At 41.4% G+C, this 19719-nt stretch overlaps 1 protein-coding gene across 1 annotated transcript in view; it reads left to right on the plus strand.

Moving 5' to 3' along the window:
• The first annotated feature begins 549 nt into the window (after window positions 1-549).
• Window positions 550-19719, plus strand: part of mmp24 (matrix metallopeptidase 24) — an 82608-nt gene continuing 63438 nt past the window's right edge. The window contains exon 1 of the mRNA XM_075460017.1: window positions 550-904. Coding sequence (XP_075316132.1) covers window positions 770-904 — 135 coding nt within the window. The 5' untranslated portion in view covers window positions 550-769. The remainder of the gene's footprint in view (window positions 905-19719) is intronic.

Here is a 19719-nt window from a genome sequence, read left to right on the forward strand (position 1 = left end):
CAAGGACTCAGGTCAGCTGGTCCAGTCCAGAGTCCAGACTAAACATGGAGAAGCAGCATTTAGCTGTTATGCTGCCAACAAGTGGAACAAACTGCCAGTGGAGATTAAACTTTCACCAAATGGAGACATTTTAAATCCAGGTTAAAGACATTTCTGTTCTCATGTGTCTATGCATGAAATCTGCACGCTATCTTTGAACTTATCTGGACTGTTGCTGGTTTTTAAATTCATTTAAATGATTTTATTTGTTTCTCTTTATATTCTTTTATGTATTTTTAATGCTTCTTCCACTCCCTGCTGCAATGCTTTTATTTTATGTAAAGCACTTTGAACTGTTTTGGACATGAAATGTGCTATATAAATAAATTTGATTTGATTTTAATTTGACTTTTTCAGCCTGATTCTGGGTAAAATGAGGCTCCATTTCCTGCCTCTGTGGCGCCCTCCGCGTTGGCTCAGCTCTCCTGCAACAACATCCATCACATCTCCCCCTCCCTCCCCTCCCTCCCCTCCCTCCCCTCCCTCCCCTCCCTCCCCCCTCTCCTCCTCACTGGTACCCGGAGCGGCCAACCTGCCTTGTTGCCTGCCTGGATCCTCCAGCTGTTCCGCGAGCTGAAGACACGCCACCAGCCGGCCGAGAGACGCGCTGAGCGGCCGGGATGCAGCCCCAGCACACGGGCCGCTTCCTCCGGTGAGGGTCGGAGCAGGAGCCTGGAAAGCACCGGCGGAACGCGGCGGAGGAGGAGGGCGAGATTCCGGGGACACGGCCATGGCGGCGGGAGGAGGAGGAGCGGGGCGGCGGAGGAAAGCGGGGCTCCGCGGATTCTGCTGGAAAACCTGCTGCTTCCCCCTTTTGTTCTGGGTGCTGTCGGTGCGCGGCGAGGAGAACACGTTCATAGTGGAGGTGAGGGTCCCACACCTGGGGGTGGGGGGGGGGATGTGTTAAACCTGCACCGTGTTCAGCTGAAGGCTGGAGTCCATCCTAACCCTGCCATCCTCTGGTTCATCCTCTGGATGCTCTGGAAAGATTCAGGAGTCACCAAAGTGACTCAGTTAGAGCAGATCAACCAGCAGGTCCTGGTCCAGCGGGTCCTGGTCCAGCAGACCACCGCTGGACCAGGACCCGCTGGTTCTAAAGAAAGGAGGGTAATGGGGTGATGATAATGGGGTGAAAAACTACCCCAGCTCATTAGAAACAGGTTCATCCTGCTCCCATGCGCGGCTGGAAACATGCAGGGCGCGTGCACGTATAGAGGAGGCGCGTGCACGTGCAGATTCGTGCGTTTGGCTGTGTGTTGTGTGGCTGGAGCTGAGATGTTCAGGCAGCTTTAAAGTGAACAGAGCTCCATCTGCCCGCTCAGGCCAAATATAGCCCCGCTCCATAATTCATGGGGCAGAGCTGGAGGCTCAGAGGAGGGGACGGGGGGATCCTGGGTAAATGCTCAACTTCTTTGTTGTTGGTGAGACGTGGATGAGGCGTCAGAGGGTTCTGGTCTGAGCTCCTGGAGACGTGATCATTTCTGTTTGTGACACTTTATTCAGACAAAGAAGACGCTGAGCGAGCTGGAAACAGCCGCCGTGACACAAAGGACGAGATGTTTTCTGATGTTTTCCGTCCGCCGTCACTCAGCCTGATGCTGCTGCATGTCATGCTGTTTTTACACACGTGGAGAACTGCAGCTCGGGATTGTTTTCATCAAGTATTTCATCTAAAATGTCAAATGCCCCCAAAATAATACCAAGCTGGTGTTCCACAACCCTCAGAAATATTACAGAGAAAACCTGTAATAAGATATTTATTTTAAACTCAAGGGCTGGGCAACGATTAAAATGTTTAATCTAATTAATCACATGATTTCCCTGATTAATCACGATTAATCTCATTTGTACGCAGAATCCAAAAATGAATCCAAAAGTAGCGTATAGCTTTTAGCATTTAGCTTTATTTTAAATGTGCTGCCATATGAATGAAAGTGCCATAACATTTGTTGTGCAAACACACTTTTAACATCAGCATCTTTCTGTAGTTTTTATGTAAATGATTGTTAAAGGATGTACTCATCAGCAGCATGATGAAGTTCTTAGAACCCAAAAATTAACTTAAAATGAGGAAAATGTGACATAACGCAATATGCAGCTAATTGTGTTCGTGCTGGTTTTGTGATGGCTTGTGATAATATGACGGTAACATGTGTTATCTTATAATAAAACGTGAAACGGGCAACAACAAGCTGCCAAACATGCACCTACGGTGGTCTAGTTTACGAGTTGCAACACTATTTAACAGTGATGTTCAGTATTTTACATTTTAAACCCAACAACAATCTTTTCCTGAACCTAACCACAACGTTACGCTGCTTTAACTTAACCAAACATCATCCAGGTTCATTACGACAGCTGTCTGAGGGTGTTTTTTTTTTTATAGGACTGGGCAGCGATTAAAATGTTTAATCTAATTAATCTAATGATTTCCCTAATTAATCTCATTTGTACGCAGAATCCAAAAATGAATCCAAAAGTAGTGTATAGCTTTTAGCATTTAGCTTTATTTTAAATGTGCTGCCATATGAATGAAAGTGCCATAACATTTGTTGTGCAAACACACTTTTAACATCAGCATCTTTCTGTAGTTTTTATGTAGAAGCCTCGCTCCACTGTCTGTTTCCTTGAATGACTTGCTGCTATCAGTTGTGTGTTTTGCCTTTAAGTGATATTTTAGACTGGAACTACTACGCTGAGAAGACAATTCAACTTGAGAAGACAATTCAACTTGGCAGAGTTTACAGATGACTTTGTTTCTGTCGACTCCGCCGTCTGGAAGAACTTTAAAATGAAAATGGCCGAGTAAAAGTTCCGTACCCTTCTCCATGTTTGGTGGAACCGCCGATTACTTTCTATTCTGGGTCTACAGCAGACATGATCACAGCGATGACATTTGGAAATATCGCAGGAAAAATGGGATTATTAATCATATTCAGTTCCATTTTAACAGTTGTTTTTATTATAGAACCCTGGTGGGTGGCAGTAGTGACCTTTAACCTTTACCCAAACCCTAACCCGCCCTTTCATCACTTCTCAGACGTCACTTTTCTGTCACAGATGCTCAGCTTAATGCAAAACGTTTGACCCTGATGAGTTATTAATAGCTCTTGGGCTAAGTTTACAGGTAGTTGATCAATAAACTCTAACCCAATAAACCCTAACCTAATAAACCCTAACCTAATAAACCCTAACCCAATAAACCCTAACCCAATAAACCCTAACCCAATAAACCCTAACCTAATAAACCCTAACCTAATAAACTCTAACCCAATAAACCCTAACCTAATAAACCCTAACCCAATAAACCCTAACCCAATAAACCCTAACCCAATAAACCCTAACCCAATAAACCCAAATCCAATAAACCCTAACCCAATACACCCTAACCTAATAAACCCTAACCTAATAAACCCTAACCCAATAAACCCTAACCTAATAAACCCTAACCCAATAAACCCTAACCCAATAAACCCTAACCCAATAAACCCTAACCTAATAAACCCTAACCCAATAAACCCTAACCCAATAAACCCTGACCTAATAAACCCTAACCTAATAAACCCTAACCCAATAAACCCTAATCCAAAAAACCCTAACCCAATAAACCCTAACCTAATAAACCCTAACCCAATAAACCCTAACCCAATAAACCCAAATCCAATAAACCCTAACCCAATACACCCTAACCTAATAAACCCTAACCTAATAAACCCTAACCCAATAAACCCTAACCTAATAAACCCTAACCCAATAAACCCTAACCCAATAAACCCTAACCCAATAAACCCTAACCTAATAAACCCTAACCTAATAAACCCTAACCCAATAAACCCTGACCTAATAAACCCTAACCTAATAAACCCTAACCCAATAAACCCTAATCCAAAAAACCCTAACCCAATAAACCCTAACCTAATAAACCCTAACCTAATAAACCCTAACCTAATAAACCCTAACCCAATAAACCCTAACCCAATAAACCCTAACCCAATGAACCCTAACCCTAAAAACCTAATAAAACCTAACCCAATAAACCTAATAAACCCTAACCCAATAAACCCAAACCCAATAAACCCTAACCCAATAAATCCTGAAACAATAAACTGTAACCCAATAAATCCTAAAACAATAAACCCTGACCCAATGAACCCTAACCAAATAAACCCTAACCTAATAAACCCTAACCTAATAAACCCTAACCCAATAAACCCTAACCTAATAAACCCAAACCCAATAAACCCTAACCCAATAAACCCTAACCTAATAAACCCTAACCCAATAAACCTAATGAACCCTAACCTAATAAACCCTAACCCAATAAACTCTAACCTAATAAACCCTAACCCAATAAACCCTAACCTAATAAACCTTAACCCAATAAACCCTATCCCAATAAACCATAACCCAATAAACCCTAACCTAATAAACCCTAACCCAATAAACCCTAACCCAATAAACCCTAACCTAATAAACCCTAACCCAATAAGCCCTAACCCAATAAACCCTAACCCAATAAACCTAATGAACCCTAACCCAATAAACCGTAACCCAATAAACCCTAACCTAATAAACCCAATAAACCGTAACCCAATAAACCCTAACCTAATAAACCCAATAAACCGTAACCCAATAAACCCTAACCCAATAAACCCTAACCCAATAAACCCTAACCTAATAAACCCAATAAACCGTAACCCAATAAACCCTAACCCAATAAACCATATCCCAATAAACCCTAACCCAATAAACCCTAACCTAATAAACCCTAACCCAACAAACCCTAACCCAATAAACCTAATGAACCCTAACCCAATAAACCCTAACCCAATAAACCCTAACCCAATAAACCCTAACCCAATGACCCCTAACCTAATAAACCCTAACCTAATAAACCCTAACCCAATAAACCCTAACCTAATAAACCCTAACCCAATAAACCCTAACCCAATAAACCCTAACCCAATAAACCCTAACCCAATGACCCCTAACCTAATAAACCCTAACCTAATAAACCCTAACCCAATAAACCCTAACCTAATAAACCCTAACCCAATAAACCCTAACCTAATAAACCCTAACCCAATAAACCCTAACCCAATAAACCCTAACCTAAAAAAACCTAACCCAATAAACCTAATGAACCCTAACCCAATAGACCCTAACCCAATAAACCTAATAAACCCTAACCCAATAAACCCTAACCTAATAAACCCTAACCCAATTAATCTAATAAACCCTAACCCAATAAACCTAATAAACCCAATAAACCCTAACCTAATAAACCCTAACCCAATAAACCCAATAAACCCTAACCCAATAAACCTAATAAACCCTAACCCAATAAACCCTAACCTAATAAACCCTAACCCAATAAACCTAATAAACCCAAGAAACCTAATAAACCCTAACCCAATTAATCTAATAAACCCTAACCCAATAAACCTAATAAACCCAATAAACCCTAACCTAATAAACCCTAACCCAATAAACCTAATAAACCCTAACCCAATAAATCTAATAAACCCTAACCTAATAAACCCTAACCCAATAAATCTAATAAACCCTAACCCAATAAACCCTAACCCAATAAACCTAATAAACCCTAACTCAATAAACCCTAACCTAATAAACCCTAACCCAATAAACCTAATAAACCCAAGAAACCTAATAAACCCTAACCCAATAAACCTAATAAACCCAATAAACCCTAACCTAATAAACCTAACCCAATAAACCCTAACCCAATAAATCTAATGAACCCTAACCCAATAAACCTAATGAACCCTAACCCAATAAACCCTAACCCAATAAACCTAATGAACCCTAACCCAATAAACCCTAACCCAATAAACCCTAACCTAATAAACCCTAACCCAATAAACCTAATGAACCCTAACCCAATGAACCCTAACCCAATAAACCCTAACCCAGGAAACCCTAACCCAATAAACCTAATGAACCCTAACCCAATAAACCCTAACCCAATAAACCTAATAAACCCTAACCCAATAAACCCTAATAAACCCTAACTCAATAAACCCTAACCCCGTAAATCCTAACCAAATAAACCCAATAAACCCTAACCCAATAAACCCAATAAACCCTAACCCAATAAACCTAATGAACCCTAACCCAATGAACCCTAACCCAATAAACCCTAACCCAATAAACCTAATGAACCCTAACCCAATAAACCCTAACCCAATAAACCTAATGAACCCTAACCCAATAAACCCTAACCCAATAAACCCTAATAAACCCTAACTCAATAAACCCTAACCCAATAAACCCTAACCCAGTAAACCCTAACCCAATAAACCCAGTAAACCCTAACCCAATAAACCCAATAAACCCTAACCCAATAAACCTAATGAACCCTAACCCAATAAACCTAATGAACCCTAACCCAATAAACCCTAATAAACCCTAACTCAATAAACCCTAACCCAATAAACCCTAACCCATTAAACCCTAACCCAATAAACCCAATAAACCCTAACCCAATAAACCCAATAAACCCTAACCCAGTAAACCCTAACCCAATAAACCCAATAAACCCTAACCCAATAAACCCAGTAAACCCTAACCCAATAAACCCAATAAACCCTAACCCAGTAAACCCTAACCCAGTAAACCCTAACCCAATAAACCCAATGAACCCTAACCCAATAAACCCTAACCCAATAAACCCTAACCCAATAAACCCAATGAACCCTAACCCAATAAACCCTAACCCAATAAACCCTAATAAACCCTAACTCAATAAACCCTAACCCAGTAAACCCTAACCCAATAAACCCAATAAACCCTAACCCAATAAACCCTAACCCAATAAACGTAATAAACACTAACCCAATAAACCTAACGAACCCTAACCCAATAAATCCTAACCTAATAAACTCTGACCCAATAAACCCTAGCCTAATAAACCCTAACCCAATAAACCCTGACCCAATGAACCCTAACCCAATAAACCCTAACCCAATAAACCCTGACCCAATGAACCCTAACCCAATAAATCCTAACCTAATAAACCCTGACCCAATAAACCCTAGCCTAATAAACCCTAACCTAATAAACCCTGACCCAATAAACCCTAACCCAATAAACCCTGACCCAATGAACCCTAACCCAATAAACCGTAACCCAATAAACCCTAACCTAATAAACCCTAGCCTAATAAACCCTAACCCAATAAATCCTAACCCAATAAACCCTAGCCTAATAAACCCTAACCCAATAAACCCTAACCCAATAAACCCTAACCCAATAAATCCTAACCCAATAAACCCTAGCCTAAAAAACCCTAACCCAATAAACCTAATGAACCCTAACCCAATAAACCCTAACCCAATGAACCCTAACCCAGTAAACCCTAACCCAATAAACCTAATGAACCCTAACCCAATAAACCCTAACCCAATAAACCCTAACTCAATAAACCCTAACCCCGTAAACCCTAACCAAATAAACCCAGTAAACCCTAACCCAATAAACCCTAACCCAATAAACCTAATGAACCCTAACCCAATGAACCCTAACCCAATAAACCCTAACCCAATAAACCTAATGAACCCTAACCCAATAAACCCTAACCCAATAAACCCTAATAAACCCTAACTCAATAAACCCTAACCCCGTAAACCCTAACCCAATAAACCCAATAAACCCTAACCCAATAAACCCTAACCCAATAAACCTAATGAACCCTAACCCAATAAACCCTAACCCAATAAATCCTAACCCAATAAACCCTAGCCTAATAAACCCTAACCTAATAAACCCTAGCCTAATAAACCCTAACCCAATAAATCCTAACCCAATAAACCCTAGCCTAATAAACCCTAACCCAATAAACCCTAACCCAATAAACCCTAGCCTAATAAACCCTAACCCAATAAACCCTAACCCAATAAACCCTAAACCAATAAACCCTAACCCAATAAACCCTAAACCAATAAACCCTAACCTAATAAACCCTTACTAACCCTAAATGTTGACCAAATGTTTACCGGCACACAGTAAACTCTTTAAGAAATGGCGGTGTTGTTGTTCTGAGAGGACGGTGCAGAGGACCAGCTCCATCTGAAACAATGGATTTCAGCTTTAGCTTTTGGGCCCTGAATGTGAGACAAAGAGTTACAGAAACAGCTGCTTTCCTTCATCTGGAGGATATGAGGGTTTGAAGTTTCAGTGAAGCCTGCAGCTCTCTATGTTCTCCTTTTTATTTTATTTCTGCCTGAAGGCTTGAACAAAGGAACTGGGATTCAGGTTTCCTCGCTGCTGATATTATTCCTCATCTTCGTGTGTTGGTGTTTCCTGAAGAACTTTGGACTTTTCATGTGGACCCAGACTTTACTTTTGGCTGTTCCTGAACACTTTATCTGTCTTGTGGTCCAGTGTTTGGGTCTATAATCATGTAATTATGCTCCCATATTGAGAAAATGGGGAAACAAATTCACTAATAAAGCCTTAGTTTTATTTTTTTTCCCCTTAGTTTTATTCTGGAGAAGTCGAGGACGGACGTGTTTGAATTATCACAAAGATCACAACCCAGTCCTGTAGCTACTGATTAGATACTTTAGTTATGGTTCCTTCTCGATGTTGATCACAGACGCTCTTTAGTGACTTTTCTGTCATTTTTTCCACTTGTTTCCACAACAGGAAGTTTGTTTTACAGGAAAATCTGGTAAATTAAGGCCGTCCCCCTCCTCAAAAAGTGACCATGTGGCGCTATGCTCAAAGAAAATACGACCCCTGGTGGCCACAAGAGAAACTGCACGCGATGATAACAATGGAGTCCACGACGTGTTTTTTTTAAATTTAGTTTTATTTTCCACCTGTTTCCTGAAGTCAAACCAAAGATAGCAAGCGGCAGCATTGTATAAATGTACTTTAGATCGATCCTTCTCTGTCACGTCTTTTATTGTCTAAGTCCAACCAGGAAGTGCTCCTGACCAGCCCTCCTTCCTTCTTCTGCTCATCAGTTCTCTCAATCTTTTATCTGGATAAAATTATCTTTAGTTCAAGGTAACTTGTGATCTTGAGAGAAGGACGTTACAGTTTGGTTTTTAGGACTTTTTATCCGTTTTGTGCAGATGTGGACGTCAGCTCGTTGTTTTCTTTGTGTCGTCGATGTCTCCATGAAGCATCAGGTGCAGCTGCAGAACAGATGTTGTTCTATGTTGAACAGATGTTGAACAGATATTGTTCTGTGTTGTTCAGAGAACAGATGTTGTTCAGAGAACAGATGTTGAACAGATGTTGTTCTGTGTTGTTCAGAGAACAGATGTTGAGCAGATGTTGTTCAGAGAACACATGTTGAACAGATGTTGTTCAGTGTTGAACAGATGTGGTTCTGTGTTGAACAGATGTTGAACAGATGTGGTTCTGTGTTGAACAGATGTTGAACAGATGTGGTTCTGTGTTGAACAGATGTTGAACAGATGTGGTTCTGTGTTGAACAGATGTTGTTCTGTGTTGAACAGATGTTGAACAGATGTTGTTCTGTGTTGAACAGATGTTGAACAGATGTTGAACAGATGTTGTTCTGCCTGAGCAGAGGGAGAAGGAGGCGAGCAGCTCTTTGTCTCTTTTACCCAACAGGTCACAGTTCTGCCTTTCAGAGCCTCGGCTGAATGTTTATATGGCATGTTGTTACTGAATGTTGTTACTGAATGTTTTTGCTGAATGTTTTTGCTGAATGTTTTTACTGAATGTTGTTACTGAATGTTTTTACTGAATGTTTTTACTGAATGTTTTTACTGAATGTTTTTACTGAATGTTTTTGCTGAATGTTTTTACTGAATGTTTTTGCTGAATGTTTTTACTGAATGTTTTTACTGAATGTTTTTGCTGAATGTTGTTACTGAATGTTTTTGCTGAATGTTTTTACTGAATGTTGTTACTGAATGTTTTTACTGAATGTTTTTACTGAATGTTTGTACTGAATGTTTTTACTGAATGTTTGTACTGAATGTTTTTGCTGAATGTTTTTGCTGAATGTTTTTACTGAATGTTTTTGCTGAATGTTTTTACTGAATGTTTTTGCTGAATGTTTTTACTGAATGTTTTTACTGAATGTTTTTGCTGAATGTTTTTGCTGAATGTTTTTACTGAATGTTTTTACTGAATGTTTTTGCTGAATGTTTTTACTGAATGTTTTTGCTGAATGTTTTTACTGAATGTTTTTACTGAATGTTTTTGCTGAATGTTTTTACTGAATGTTTTTGCTGAATGTTGTTACTGAATGTTTTTGCTGAATGTTTTTACTGAATGTTGTTACTGAATGTTTTTACTGAATGTTTTTGCTGAATGTTTTTGCTGAATGTTTTTGCTGAATGTTTTTGCTGAATGTTTTTACTGAATGTTTTTGCTGAATGTTGTTACTGAATGTTTTTGCTGAATGTTGTTACTGAATGTTTTTGCTGAATGTTGTTACTGAATGTTGTTACTGAATGTTTTTGCTGAATGTTTTTGCTGAATGTTTTTACTGAATGTTGTTACTGAATGTTTTTACTGAATGTTTTTACTGAATGTTTTTACTGAATGTTTTTACTGAATGTTTTTGCTGAATGTTTTTACTGAATGTTTTTGCTGAATGTTGTTACTGAATGTTTTTGCTGAATGTTTTTACTGAATGTTGTTACTGAATGTTTTTACTGAATGTTTGTACTGAATGTTTTTACTGAATGTTTGTACTGAATGTTTTTGCTGAATGTTTTTGCTGAATGTTTTTACTGAATGTTTTTGCTGAATGTTTTTACTGAATGTTTTTGCTGAATGTTTTTACTGAATGTTTTTACTGAATGTTTTTGCTGAATGTTTTTGCTGAATGTTTTTACTGAATGTTTTTACTGAATGTTTTTGCTGAATGTTTTTACTGAATGTTTTTGCTGAATGTTTTTACTGAATGTTTTTGCTGAATGTTTTTACTGAATGTTTTTGCTGAATGTTTTTACTGAATGTTTTTGCTGAATGTTTTTGCTGAATGTTTTTGCTGAATGTTTTTGCTGAATGTTTTTGCTGAATGTTTTTGCTGAATGTTTTTACTGAATGTTTTTGCTGAATGTTTTTACTGAATGTTTTTGCTGAATGTTTTTACTGAATGTTTTTGCTGAATGTTTTTGCTGAATGTTTTTGCTGAATGTTTTTGCTGAATGTTTTTGCTGAATGTTTTTGCTGAATGTTTTTGCTGAATGTTTTTACTGAATGTTTGTACTGAATGTTTTTGCTGAATGTTTTTGCTGAATGTTTTTGCTGAATGTTTTTACTGAATGTTTGTACTGAATGTTGTTACTGAATGTTTTTACTGAATGTTTTTGCTGAATGTTTTTGCTGAATGTTTTTACTGAATGTTTGTACTGAATGTTTTTACTGAATGTTTTTGCTGAATGTTTTTACTGAATGTTTTTGCTGAATGTTTTTACTGAATGTTTTTGCTGAATGTTTTTACTGAATGTTTTTGCTGAATGTTTTTACTGAATGTTTTTGCTGAATGTTTTTGCTGAATGTTTTTGCTGAATGTTTTTGCTGAATGTTTTTGCTGAATGTTTTTGCTGAATGTTTTTACTGAATGTTTTTGCTGAATGTTTTTGGCTGGTAGCAGCAGACACATGTTGTGTGGGCTGGAGCTGTTGTTGTGCTGAACGGCCTTTTGCTGCAGCCCATCAAACAGCAGATTAACCCTTTGCTGCTGGAAAAGGATCCTTTGGGTGTTAAATAAAGCAGGATTTTAGGTTTTATAAGGTCTCAACAGGGTGTCACAGAGATGTGGGTCTTCAAATATTCATTATTATATGAAATAGATGATGATGATGGATCAGTTGCACCATAAATCCATCATCCGTCATAACAACGACACCAAGGAGACAAATGGACTCATCATAAACCAGTCTCGTTTATTTCTTTAACCTTTAAAGAGTCCTGATCAGCAGTTCTGCAGCTTCCTGAAGCTCTCTCAGAGTTTCTCTTTGGACAATTTCTGCTTCTTCCCTCATCTTCAGTCCATGTAGCTGAGCATCTTCAGAGGAATGTGTTTTTTCTTTGTTCAGCCACCATGAGGATGAGAACAGATGTGTGCATCACGGTGCTGATTCTATGGGATGAAAGTGTCTGTTTTATGGGATGAAAGGGTCTGTTTTATGGGGGCTTTTGTTCTGCCTGAGAGCAGCGAGTCGGGGCAAACTGCCTGTGAGACGCCGTCTGAAGGCAGAAAACCAGCAGTCTGTACTTTATCTTTATTTATTATGAACATCTATAATGAAAACGTCTGTTTTCACTGTGGGAGCTGATGTCATCAACCATGTCAAATCATTTAATTTAAAGCAGTTTCAGACGAACCAGAGCAGCAGAAATTAGATTTATGTGATATTTTCAGCCTTTTTAATGTTAAACAGTCAGATTCCTGTGAAACAGTTATTCAGGTCCTGAGTGTTCTGTCCATGATCGATCAACAGTTTCATATATAGTTATATATAGTTATATATAGTTATATTATAGTTCACTGAAGGAAGAAAAGAGAATCCATTCCATGTTTTTTTAGATTAGAAAATAGCAAACCAGAGATTTGATCTGTTGGAATCTGCCTTTGTGGGAATATTAAACACCATCTGAGTTGTTTATTTTGATGAACCCCAAACAGGACGGGATCTGTGAGGCAGAGCGTCCTGCTCATGTTGCTCCCGTTGCTCATGTTGCTCCCGTTGCTCCCGTTGCTCCCGTTGCTCATGTTGCTCCCGTTGCTCCCGTTGCTCATGTTGCTCATGTTGCTCCCGTTGCTCATGTTGCTCCCGTTGCTCCCGTTGCTCATGTTGCTCCTGTTGCTCCCGTTGCTCCCGTTGCTCATGTTGCTCCCGTTGCTCCCGTTGCTCCCGTTGCTCATGTTGCTCCCGTTGCTCCCGTTGCTCATGTTGCTCATGTTGCTCCCGTTGCTCCCGTTGCTCATGTTGCTCATGTTGCTCATGTTGCTCCCGTTGCTCATGTTGCTCCCGTTGCTCATGTTGCTCCCGTTGCTCATGTTGCTCCCGTTGCTCCCGTTGCTCATGTTGCTCCCGTTGCTCATGTTGCTCCCGTTGCTCATGTTGCTCCCGTTGCTCATGTTGCTCCTGTTGCTCCCGTTGCTCCCGTTGCTCATGACTGTCTGACACGCTGCGGGAAGTTATTCTGACACAGAAAAACAGTTTTTGGCCCAGATATTCTCCTGCCTCTGCAGCTGCTTTCTAACAAAGGCAATCAGCCACATCCTGGCAGGCATTGATGGTGTGTCCTCTGTGTGCATGATGTATGAGTGTTATATGACACCACAGACATGAGGTCATAGCTGTGAGCGCGTCTGTCCCACCTGGACTGGGTTCCTCAGCTGCAGACCTCTGAGGTCTGAAAACACAAGTAAAACCAAAAAAAAGAGCAAATCTGACCCAAAGTCACAAAGTAAAACCAAAGAAAGAACAAATCTGACCCAAAGTCACAAAGTAAAACCGAAGAAAGAACAAATCTGACCCAAAGTCACAAAGTAAAACCGAAGAAAGAACAAATCTGACCCAAAGTCACAAAGTAAAACTGAAAAAAAGAACAAATCTGACCCAAAGTCACAAAGTAAAACTGAAAAAAAGAGCAAATCTGACCCAAAGTCACAAAGTAAAACCGAAGAAAGAACAAATCTGACCCAAAGTCACAAAGTAAAACCGAAAAAAAGAACAAATCTGACCCAAAGTCACAAAGTAAAACCGAAAAAAAAAGCAAATCTGACCCAAAGTCACAAAGTAAAACCGAAAAAAGAACAAATCTGACCCAAAGTCACAAAGTAAAACCAAAGAAAGAACAAATCTGACCCAAAGTCACAAAGTAAAACCGAAAAAAGAGCAAATCTGACCCAAAGTCACAAAGTAAAACCAAAAAAAGAGCAAATCTGACCCAAAGTCACAAAGTAAAACCGAAAAAAAGAGCAAATCTGACCCAAAGTCACAAAGTAAAACCGAAAAAAGAACAAATCTGACCCAAAGTCACAAAGTAAAACCAAAAAAAAGAACAAATCTGACCCAAAGTCACAAAGTAAAACAGAAAAAAAGAACAAATCTGACCCAAAGTCACAAAGTAAAACAGAAAAAAGAACAAATCTGACCCAAAGTCACAAAGTAAAACCGAAGAAAGAACAAATCTGACCCAAAGTCACAAAGTAAAACCGAAAAAAGAACAAATCTGACCCAAAGTCACAAAGTAAAACCGAAGAAAGAACAAATCTGACCCAAAGTCACAAAGTAAAACAGAAGAAAGAACAAATCTGACCCAAAGTCACAAAGTAAAACAGAAGAAAGAACAAATCTGACCCAAAGTCACAAAGTAAAACCAAAAAAAGAACAAATCTGACCCAAAGTCACAAAGTAAAACCGAAGAAAGAACAAATCTGACCCAAAGTCACAAAGTAAAACAGAAGAAAGAACAAATCTGACCCAAAGTCACAAAGTAAAACAGAAGAAAGAACAAATCTGACCCAAAGTCACAAAGTAAAACCGAAAAAAAGAGCAAATCTGACCCAAAGTCACAAAGTAAAACCGAAAAAAAGAACAAATCTGACCCAAAGTCACAAAGTAAAACCAAAAAAAGAACAAATCTGACCCAAAGTCACAAAGTAAAACAGAAGAAAGAACAAATCTGACCCAAAGTCACAAAGTAAAACCGAAAAAAGAACAAATCTGACCCAAAGTCACAAAGTAAAACCGAAAAAAAGAACAAATCTGACCCAAAGTCACAAAGTAAAACAGAAGAAAGAACAAATCTGACCCAAAGTCACAAAGTAAAACAGAAGAAAGAACAAATCTGACCCAAAGTCACAAAGTAAAACCAAAAAAAGAACAAATCTGACCCAAAGTCACAAAGTAAAACCGAAAAAAGAACAAATCTGACCCAAAGTCACAAAGTAAAACCGAAAAAAGAACAAATCTGACCCAAAGTCACAAAGTAAAACCAAAAAAAAGAACAAATCTGACCCAAAGTCACAAAGTAAAACAGAAGAAAGAGCAAATCTGACCCAAAGTCACAAAGTAAAACCGAAGAAAGAACAAATCTGACCCAAAGTCACAAAGTAAAACCGAAAAAAAGAGCAAATCTGACCCAAAGTCACAAAGTAAAACCAAAAAAAAGAACAAATCTGACCCAAAGTCACAAAGTAAAACAGAAGAAAGAACAAATCTGATCCAAAGTCACAAAGTAAAACCAAAAAAAAGAACAAATCTGACCCAAAGTCACAAAGTAAAACAGAAGAAAGAACAAATCTGACCCAAAGTCACAAAGTTAATGGAGATATTTAGCAGCGTTTGTTTGCCCACCTGTTTTATTTGGGGTGTGTTCCCTTCTCTGGGTGGCCATGTCTGCTGGTTGATCTGAAGAAGTTAAAGGTTCCATGTTTTTGAACCTGTCAGTTAGTTAAAGATTCCCCCGGTTTGCTGACTCTTCAGAGGCGTCGGTTGGTTATGGACCTTTGTGAAAACTACAAAAATCATATTCATGTAATCCCCTGATGTAACACGGTGCATGAGTCTGGTGAGAATTCTTCTTTAAATCCCTCTTAAAACGGTGGTCATTAACCTCTTATTAGGGTTAGGGTGTTATTGTGAGCAGGGTTAGGGTGTTGTTGTGAGCAGGGTTAGGGTGTTGTTGTGAGCAGGGTTAGGGTGTTGTTGTGAGCAGGGTTAGGGTGTTGTTGTGAGCAGGGTTAGGGTGTTGTTGTGAGCAGGGTTAGGGTGTTATTGTGAGCAGGGTTAGGGTGTTGTTGTGAGCAGGGTTAGGGTGTTGTTGTGAGCAGGGTTAGAGTGTTGTTGTGAGCAGGGTTAGGGTGTTGTTGTGAGGGTTAGGGTGTTGTGAGCAGGGTTAGGGTGTTGTTGTGAGGGTTAGGGTGTTATTGTGAGCAGGGTTAGGGTGTTGTTGTGAGCAGGGTTAGGGTGTTGTTGTGAGCAGGGTTAGGGTGTTGTTGTGAGCAGGGTTAGAGTGTTGTTGTGAGCAGGGTTAGAGTGTTGTTGTGAGCAGGGTTAGAGTGTTGTTGTGAGCAGGGTTAGGGTGTTGTTGTGAGCAGGGTTAGGGTGTTATTGTGAGCAGGGTTAGGGTGTTGTTGTGAGCAGGGTTAGGGTGTTGTTGTGAGCAGGGTTAGGGTGTTGTTGTGAGCAGGGTTAGGGTGTTGTTGTGAGCAGGGTTAGGGTGTTGTTGTGAGCAGGGTTAGAGTGTTGTTGTGAGCAGGGTTAGGGTGTTGTTGTGAGCAGGGTTAGGGTGTTGTTGTGAGCAGGGTTAGGGTGTTGTTGTGAGCAGGGTTAGGGTGTTGTTGTGAGCAGGGTTAGGGTGTTGTTGTGAGCAGGGTTAGGGTGTTGTTGTGAGCAGGGTTAGGGTGTTATTGTGAGCAGGGTTAGGGTGTTATTGTGAGCAGGGTTAGGGTGTTGTTGTGAGCAGGGTTAGGGTGTTATTGTGAGCAGGGTTAGGGTGTTATTGTGAGCAGGGTTAGGGTGTTGTTGTGAGCAGGGTTAGGGTGTTGTTGTGAGCAGGGTTAGAGTGTTGTTGTGAGCAGGGTTAGGGTGTTGTTGTGAGGGTTAGGGTGTTGTTGTGAGCAGGGTTAGAGTGTTGTTGTGAGCAGGGTTAGGGTGTTGTTGTGAGCAGGGTTAGGGTGTTATTGTGAGCAGGGTTAGGGTGTTGTTGTGAGCAGGGTTAGGGTGTTGTTGTGAGCAGGGTTAGAGTGTTGTTGTGAGCAGGGTTAGGGTGTTGTTGTGAGGGTTAGGGTGTTGTGAGCAGGGTTAGGGTGTTGTTGTGAGGGTTAGGGTGTTATTGTGAGCAGGGTTAGGGTGTTGTTGTGAGCAGGGTTAGGGTGTTGTTGTGAGCAGGGTTAGGGTGTTGTTGTGAGCAGGGTTAGAGTGTTGTTGTGAGCAGGGTTAGGGTGTTGTTGTGAGCAGGGTTAGAGTGTTGTTGTGAGCAGGGTTAGAGTGTTGTTGTGAGCAGGGTTAGGGTGTTGTTGTGAGCAGGGTTAGGGTGTTATTGTGAGCAGGGTTAGGGTGTTGTTGTGAGCAGGGTTAGGGTGTTGTTGTGAGCAGGGTTAGAGTGTTGTTGTGAGGGTTAGGGTGTTGTGAGCAGGGTTAGGGTGTTGTTGTGAGCAGGGTTAGGGTGTTGTTGTGAGCAGGGTTAGGGTGTTATTGTGAGCAGGGTTAGGGTGTTGTTGTGAGGGTTAGGGTGTTATTGTGAGCAGGGTTAGGGTGTTGTTGTGAGCAGGGTTAGGGTGTTATTGCGAGCAGGGTTAGGGTGTTGTTGTGAGCAGGGTTAGGGTGTTGTTGTGAGCAGGGTTAGAGTGTTATTGTGAGCAGGGTTAGGGTGTTGTTGTGAGCAGGGTTAGGGTGTTGTTGTGAGCAGGGTTAGAGTGTTGTTGTGAGCAGGGTTAGGGTGTTGTTGTGAGGGTTAGGGTGTTGTGAGCAGGGTTAGAGTGTTGTTGTGAGCAGGGTTAGGGTGTTGTTGTGAGCAGGGTTAGGGTGTTATTGTGAGCAGGGTTAGGGTGTTGTTGTGAGGGTTAGGGTGTTATTGTGAGCAGGGTTAGGGTGTTGTTGTGAGCAGGGTTAGGGTGTTGTTGTGAGGGTTAGGGTGTTGTGAGCAGGGTTAGAGTGTTGTTGTGAGCAGGGTTAGGGTGTTGTTGTGAGCAGGGTTAGGGTGTTATTGTGAGCAGGGTTAGGGTGTTGTTGTGAGGGTTAGGGTGTTATTGTGAGCAGGGTTAGGGTGTTGTTGTGAGCAGGGTTAGGGTGTTGTTGAGAGCAGGGTTAGGGTGTTGTTGTGAGCAGGGTTAGGGTGTTATTGCGAGCAGGGTTAGGGTTAGGGTGTTGTTGTGAGCAGGGTTAGTGTGTTGTTGTGAGCAGGGTTAGGGTGTTGTTGTGAGCAGGGTTAGGGTGTTGTGAGCAGGGTTAGAGTGTTGTTGTGAGCAGGGTTAGAGTGTTGTTGTGAGCAGGGTTAGAGTGTTGTTGTGAGCAGGGTTAGGGTGTTGTTGTGAGCAGGGTTAGGGTGTTGTTGTGAGCAGGGTTAGGGTGTTGTTGTGAGCAGGGTTAGGGTGTTGTTGTGAGCAGGGTTAGAGTGTTGTTGTGAGCAGGGTTAGAGTGTTGTTGTGAGCAGGGTTAGAGTGTTGTTGTGAGCAGGGTTAGGGTGTTGTTGTGAGCAGGGTTAGGGTGTTGTTGTGAGCAGGGTTAGGGTGTTGTTGTGAGCAGGGTTAGGGTGTTGTTGTGAGCAGGGTTAGTGTGTTGTTGTGAGCAGGGTTAGGGTGTTGTTGTGAGCAGGGTTAGAGTGTTGTTGTGAGCAGGGTTAGGGTGTTGTTGTGAGCAGGGTCAGAGTGTTGTTGTGAGCAGGGTTAGGGTGTTGTTGTGAGCAGGGTTAGGGTGTTGTTGTGAGCAGGGTTAGAGTGTTGTTGTGAGCAGGGTTAGGGTGTTGTTGTGAGCAGGGTTAGGGTGTTGTTGTGAGGGTTAGGGTGTTGTGAGCAGGGTTAGGGTGTTGTTGTGAGGGTTAGGGTGTTATTGTGAGCAGGGTTAGGGTGTTGTTGTGAGCAGGGTTAGGGTGTTGTTGTGAGCAGGGTTAGGGTGTTGTTGTGAGGGTTAGGGTGTTGTGAGCAGGGTTAGGGTGTTGTTGTGAGGGTTAGGGTGTTATTGTGAGCAGGGTTAGGGTGTTGTTGTGAGCAGGGTTAGGGTGTTGTTGAGAGCAGGGTTAGGGTGTTGTTGTGAGCAGGGTTAGGGTGTTATTGTGAGCAGGGTTAGGGTTAGGGTGTTGTTGTGAGCAGGGTTAGTGTGTTGTTGTGAGCAGGGTTAGGGTGTTGTTGTGAGCAGGGTTAGAGTGTTGTTGTGAGCAGGGTTAGAGTGTTGTTGTGAGCAGGGTTAGGGTGTTGTTGTGAGCATGGTTAGGGTGTTATTGTGAGCAGGGTTAGGGTGTTGTGGTGAGCAGGGTTAGGGTGTTGTGGTGAGCAGGGTTAGGGTGTTGTTGTGAGCAGGGTTAGGGTGTTGTTGTGAGCAGGGTTAGAGTGTTGTTGTGAGCAGGGTTAGGGTGTTGTTGTGAGCAGGGTTAGGGTGTTGTTGTGAGCAGGGTTAGAGTGTTGTTGTGAGCAGGGTTAGGGTGTTGTTGTGAGCAGGGTTAGGGTGTTGTTGTGAGCAGGGTTAGGGTGTTGTTGTGAGCAGGGTTAGAGTGTTGTTGTGAGCAGGGTTAGGGTGTTGTTGTGAGCAGGGTTAGAGTGTTGTTGTGAGCAGGGTTAGGGTGTTATTGTGAGCAGGGTTAGGGTGTTGTTGTGAGCAGGGTTAGAGTGTTGTTGTGAGCAGAGTTAGGGTGTTATTGTGAGCAGGGTTAGGGTGTTGTTGTGAGCAGGGTTAGGGTGTTATTGTGAGCAGGGTTAGGGTGTTGTTGTGAGCAGGGTTAGAGTGTTGTTGTGAGCAGGGTTAGGGTGTTGTTGTGAGCAGGGTTAGGGTGTTGTTGTGAGCAGGGTTAGGGTGTTGTTGTGAGCAGGGTTAGGGTGTTGTTGTGAGCAGGGTTAGGGTGTTATTGTGAGCAGGGTTAGGGTGTTGTTGTGAGCAGGGTTAGGGTGTTGTTGTGAGCAGGGTTAGAGTGTTGTTGTGAGCAGGGTTAGGGTGTTGTTGTGAGCAGGGTTAGGGTGTTGTTGTGAGCAGGGTTAGGGTGTTGTTGTGAGCA

Source organism: Odontesthes bonariensis, chromosome 3, assembly GCF_027942865.1.
Source record: "Odontesthes bonariensis isolate fOdoBon6 chromosome 3, fOdoBon6.hap1, whole genome shotgun sequence".
Taxonomy (NCBI): domain Eukaryota; kingdom Metazoa; phylum Chordata; class Actinopteri; order Atheriniformes; family Atherinopsidae; genus Odontesthes; species Odontesthes bonariensis.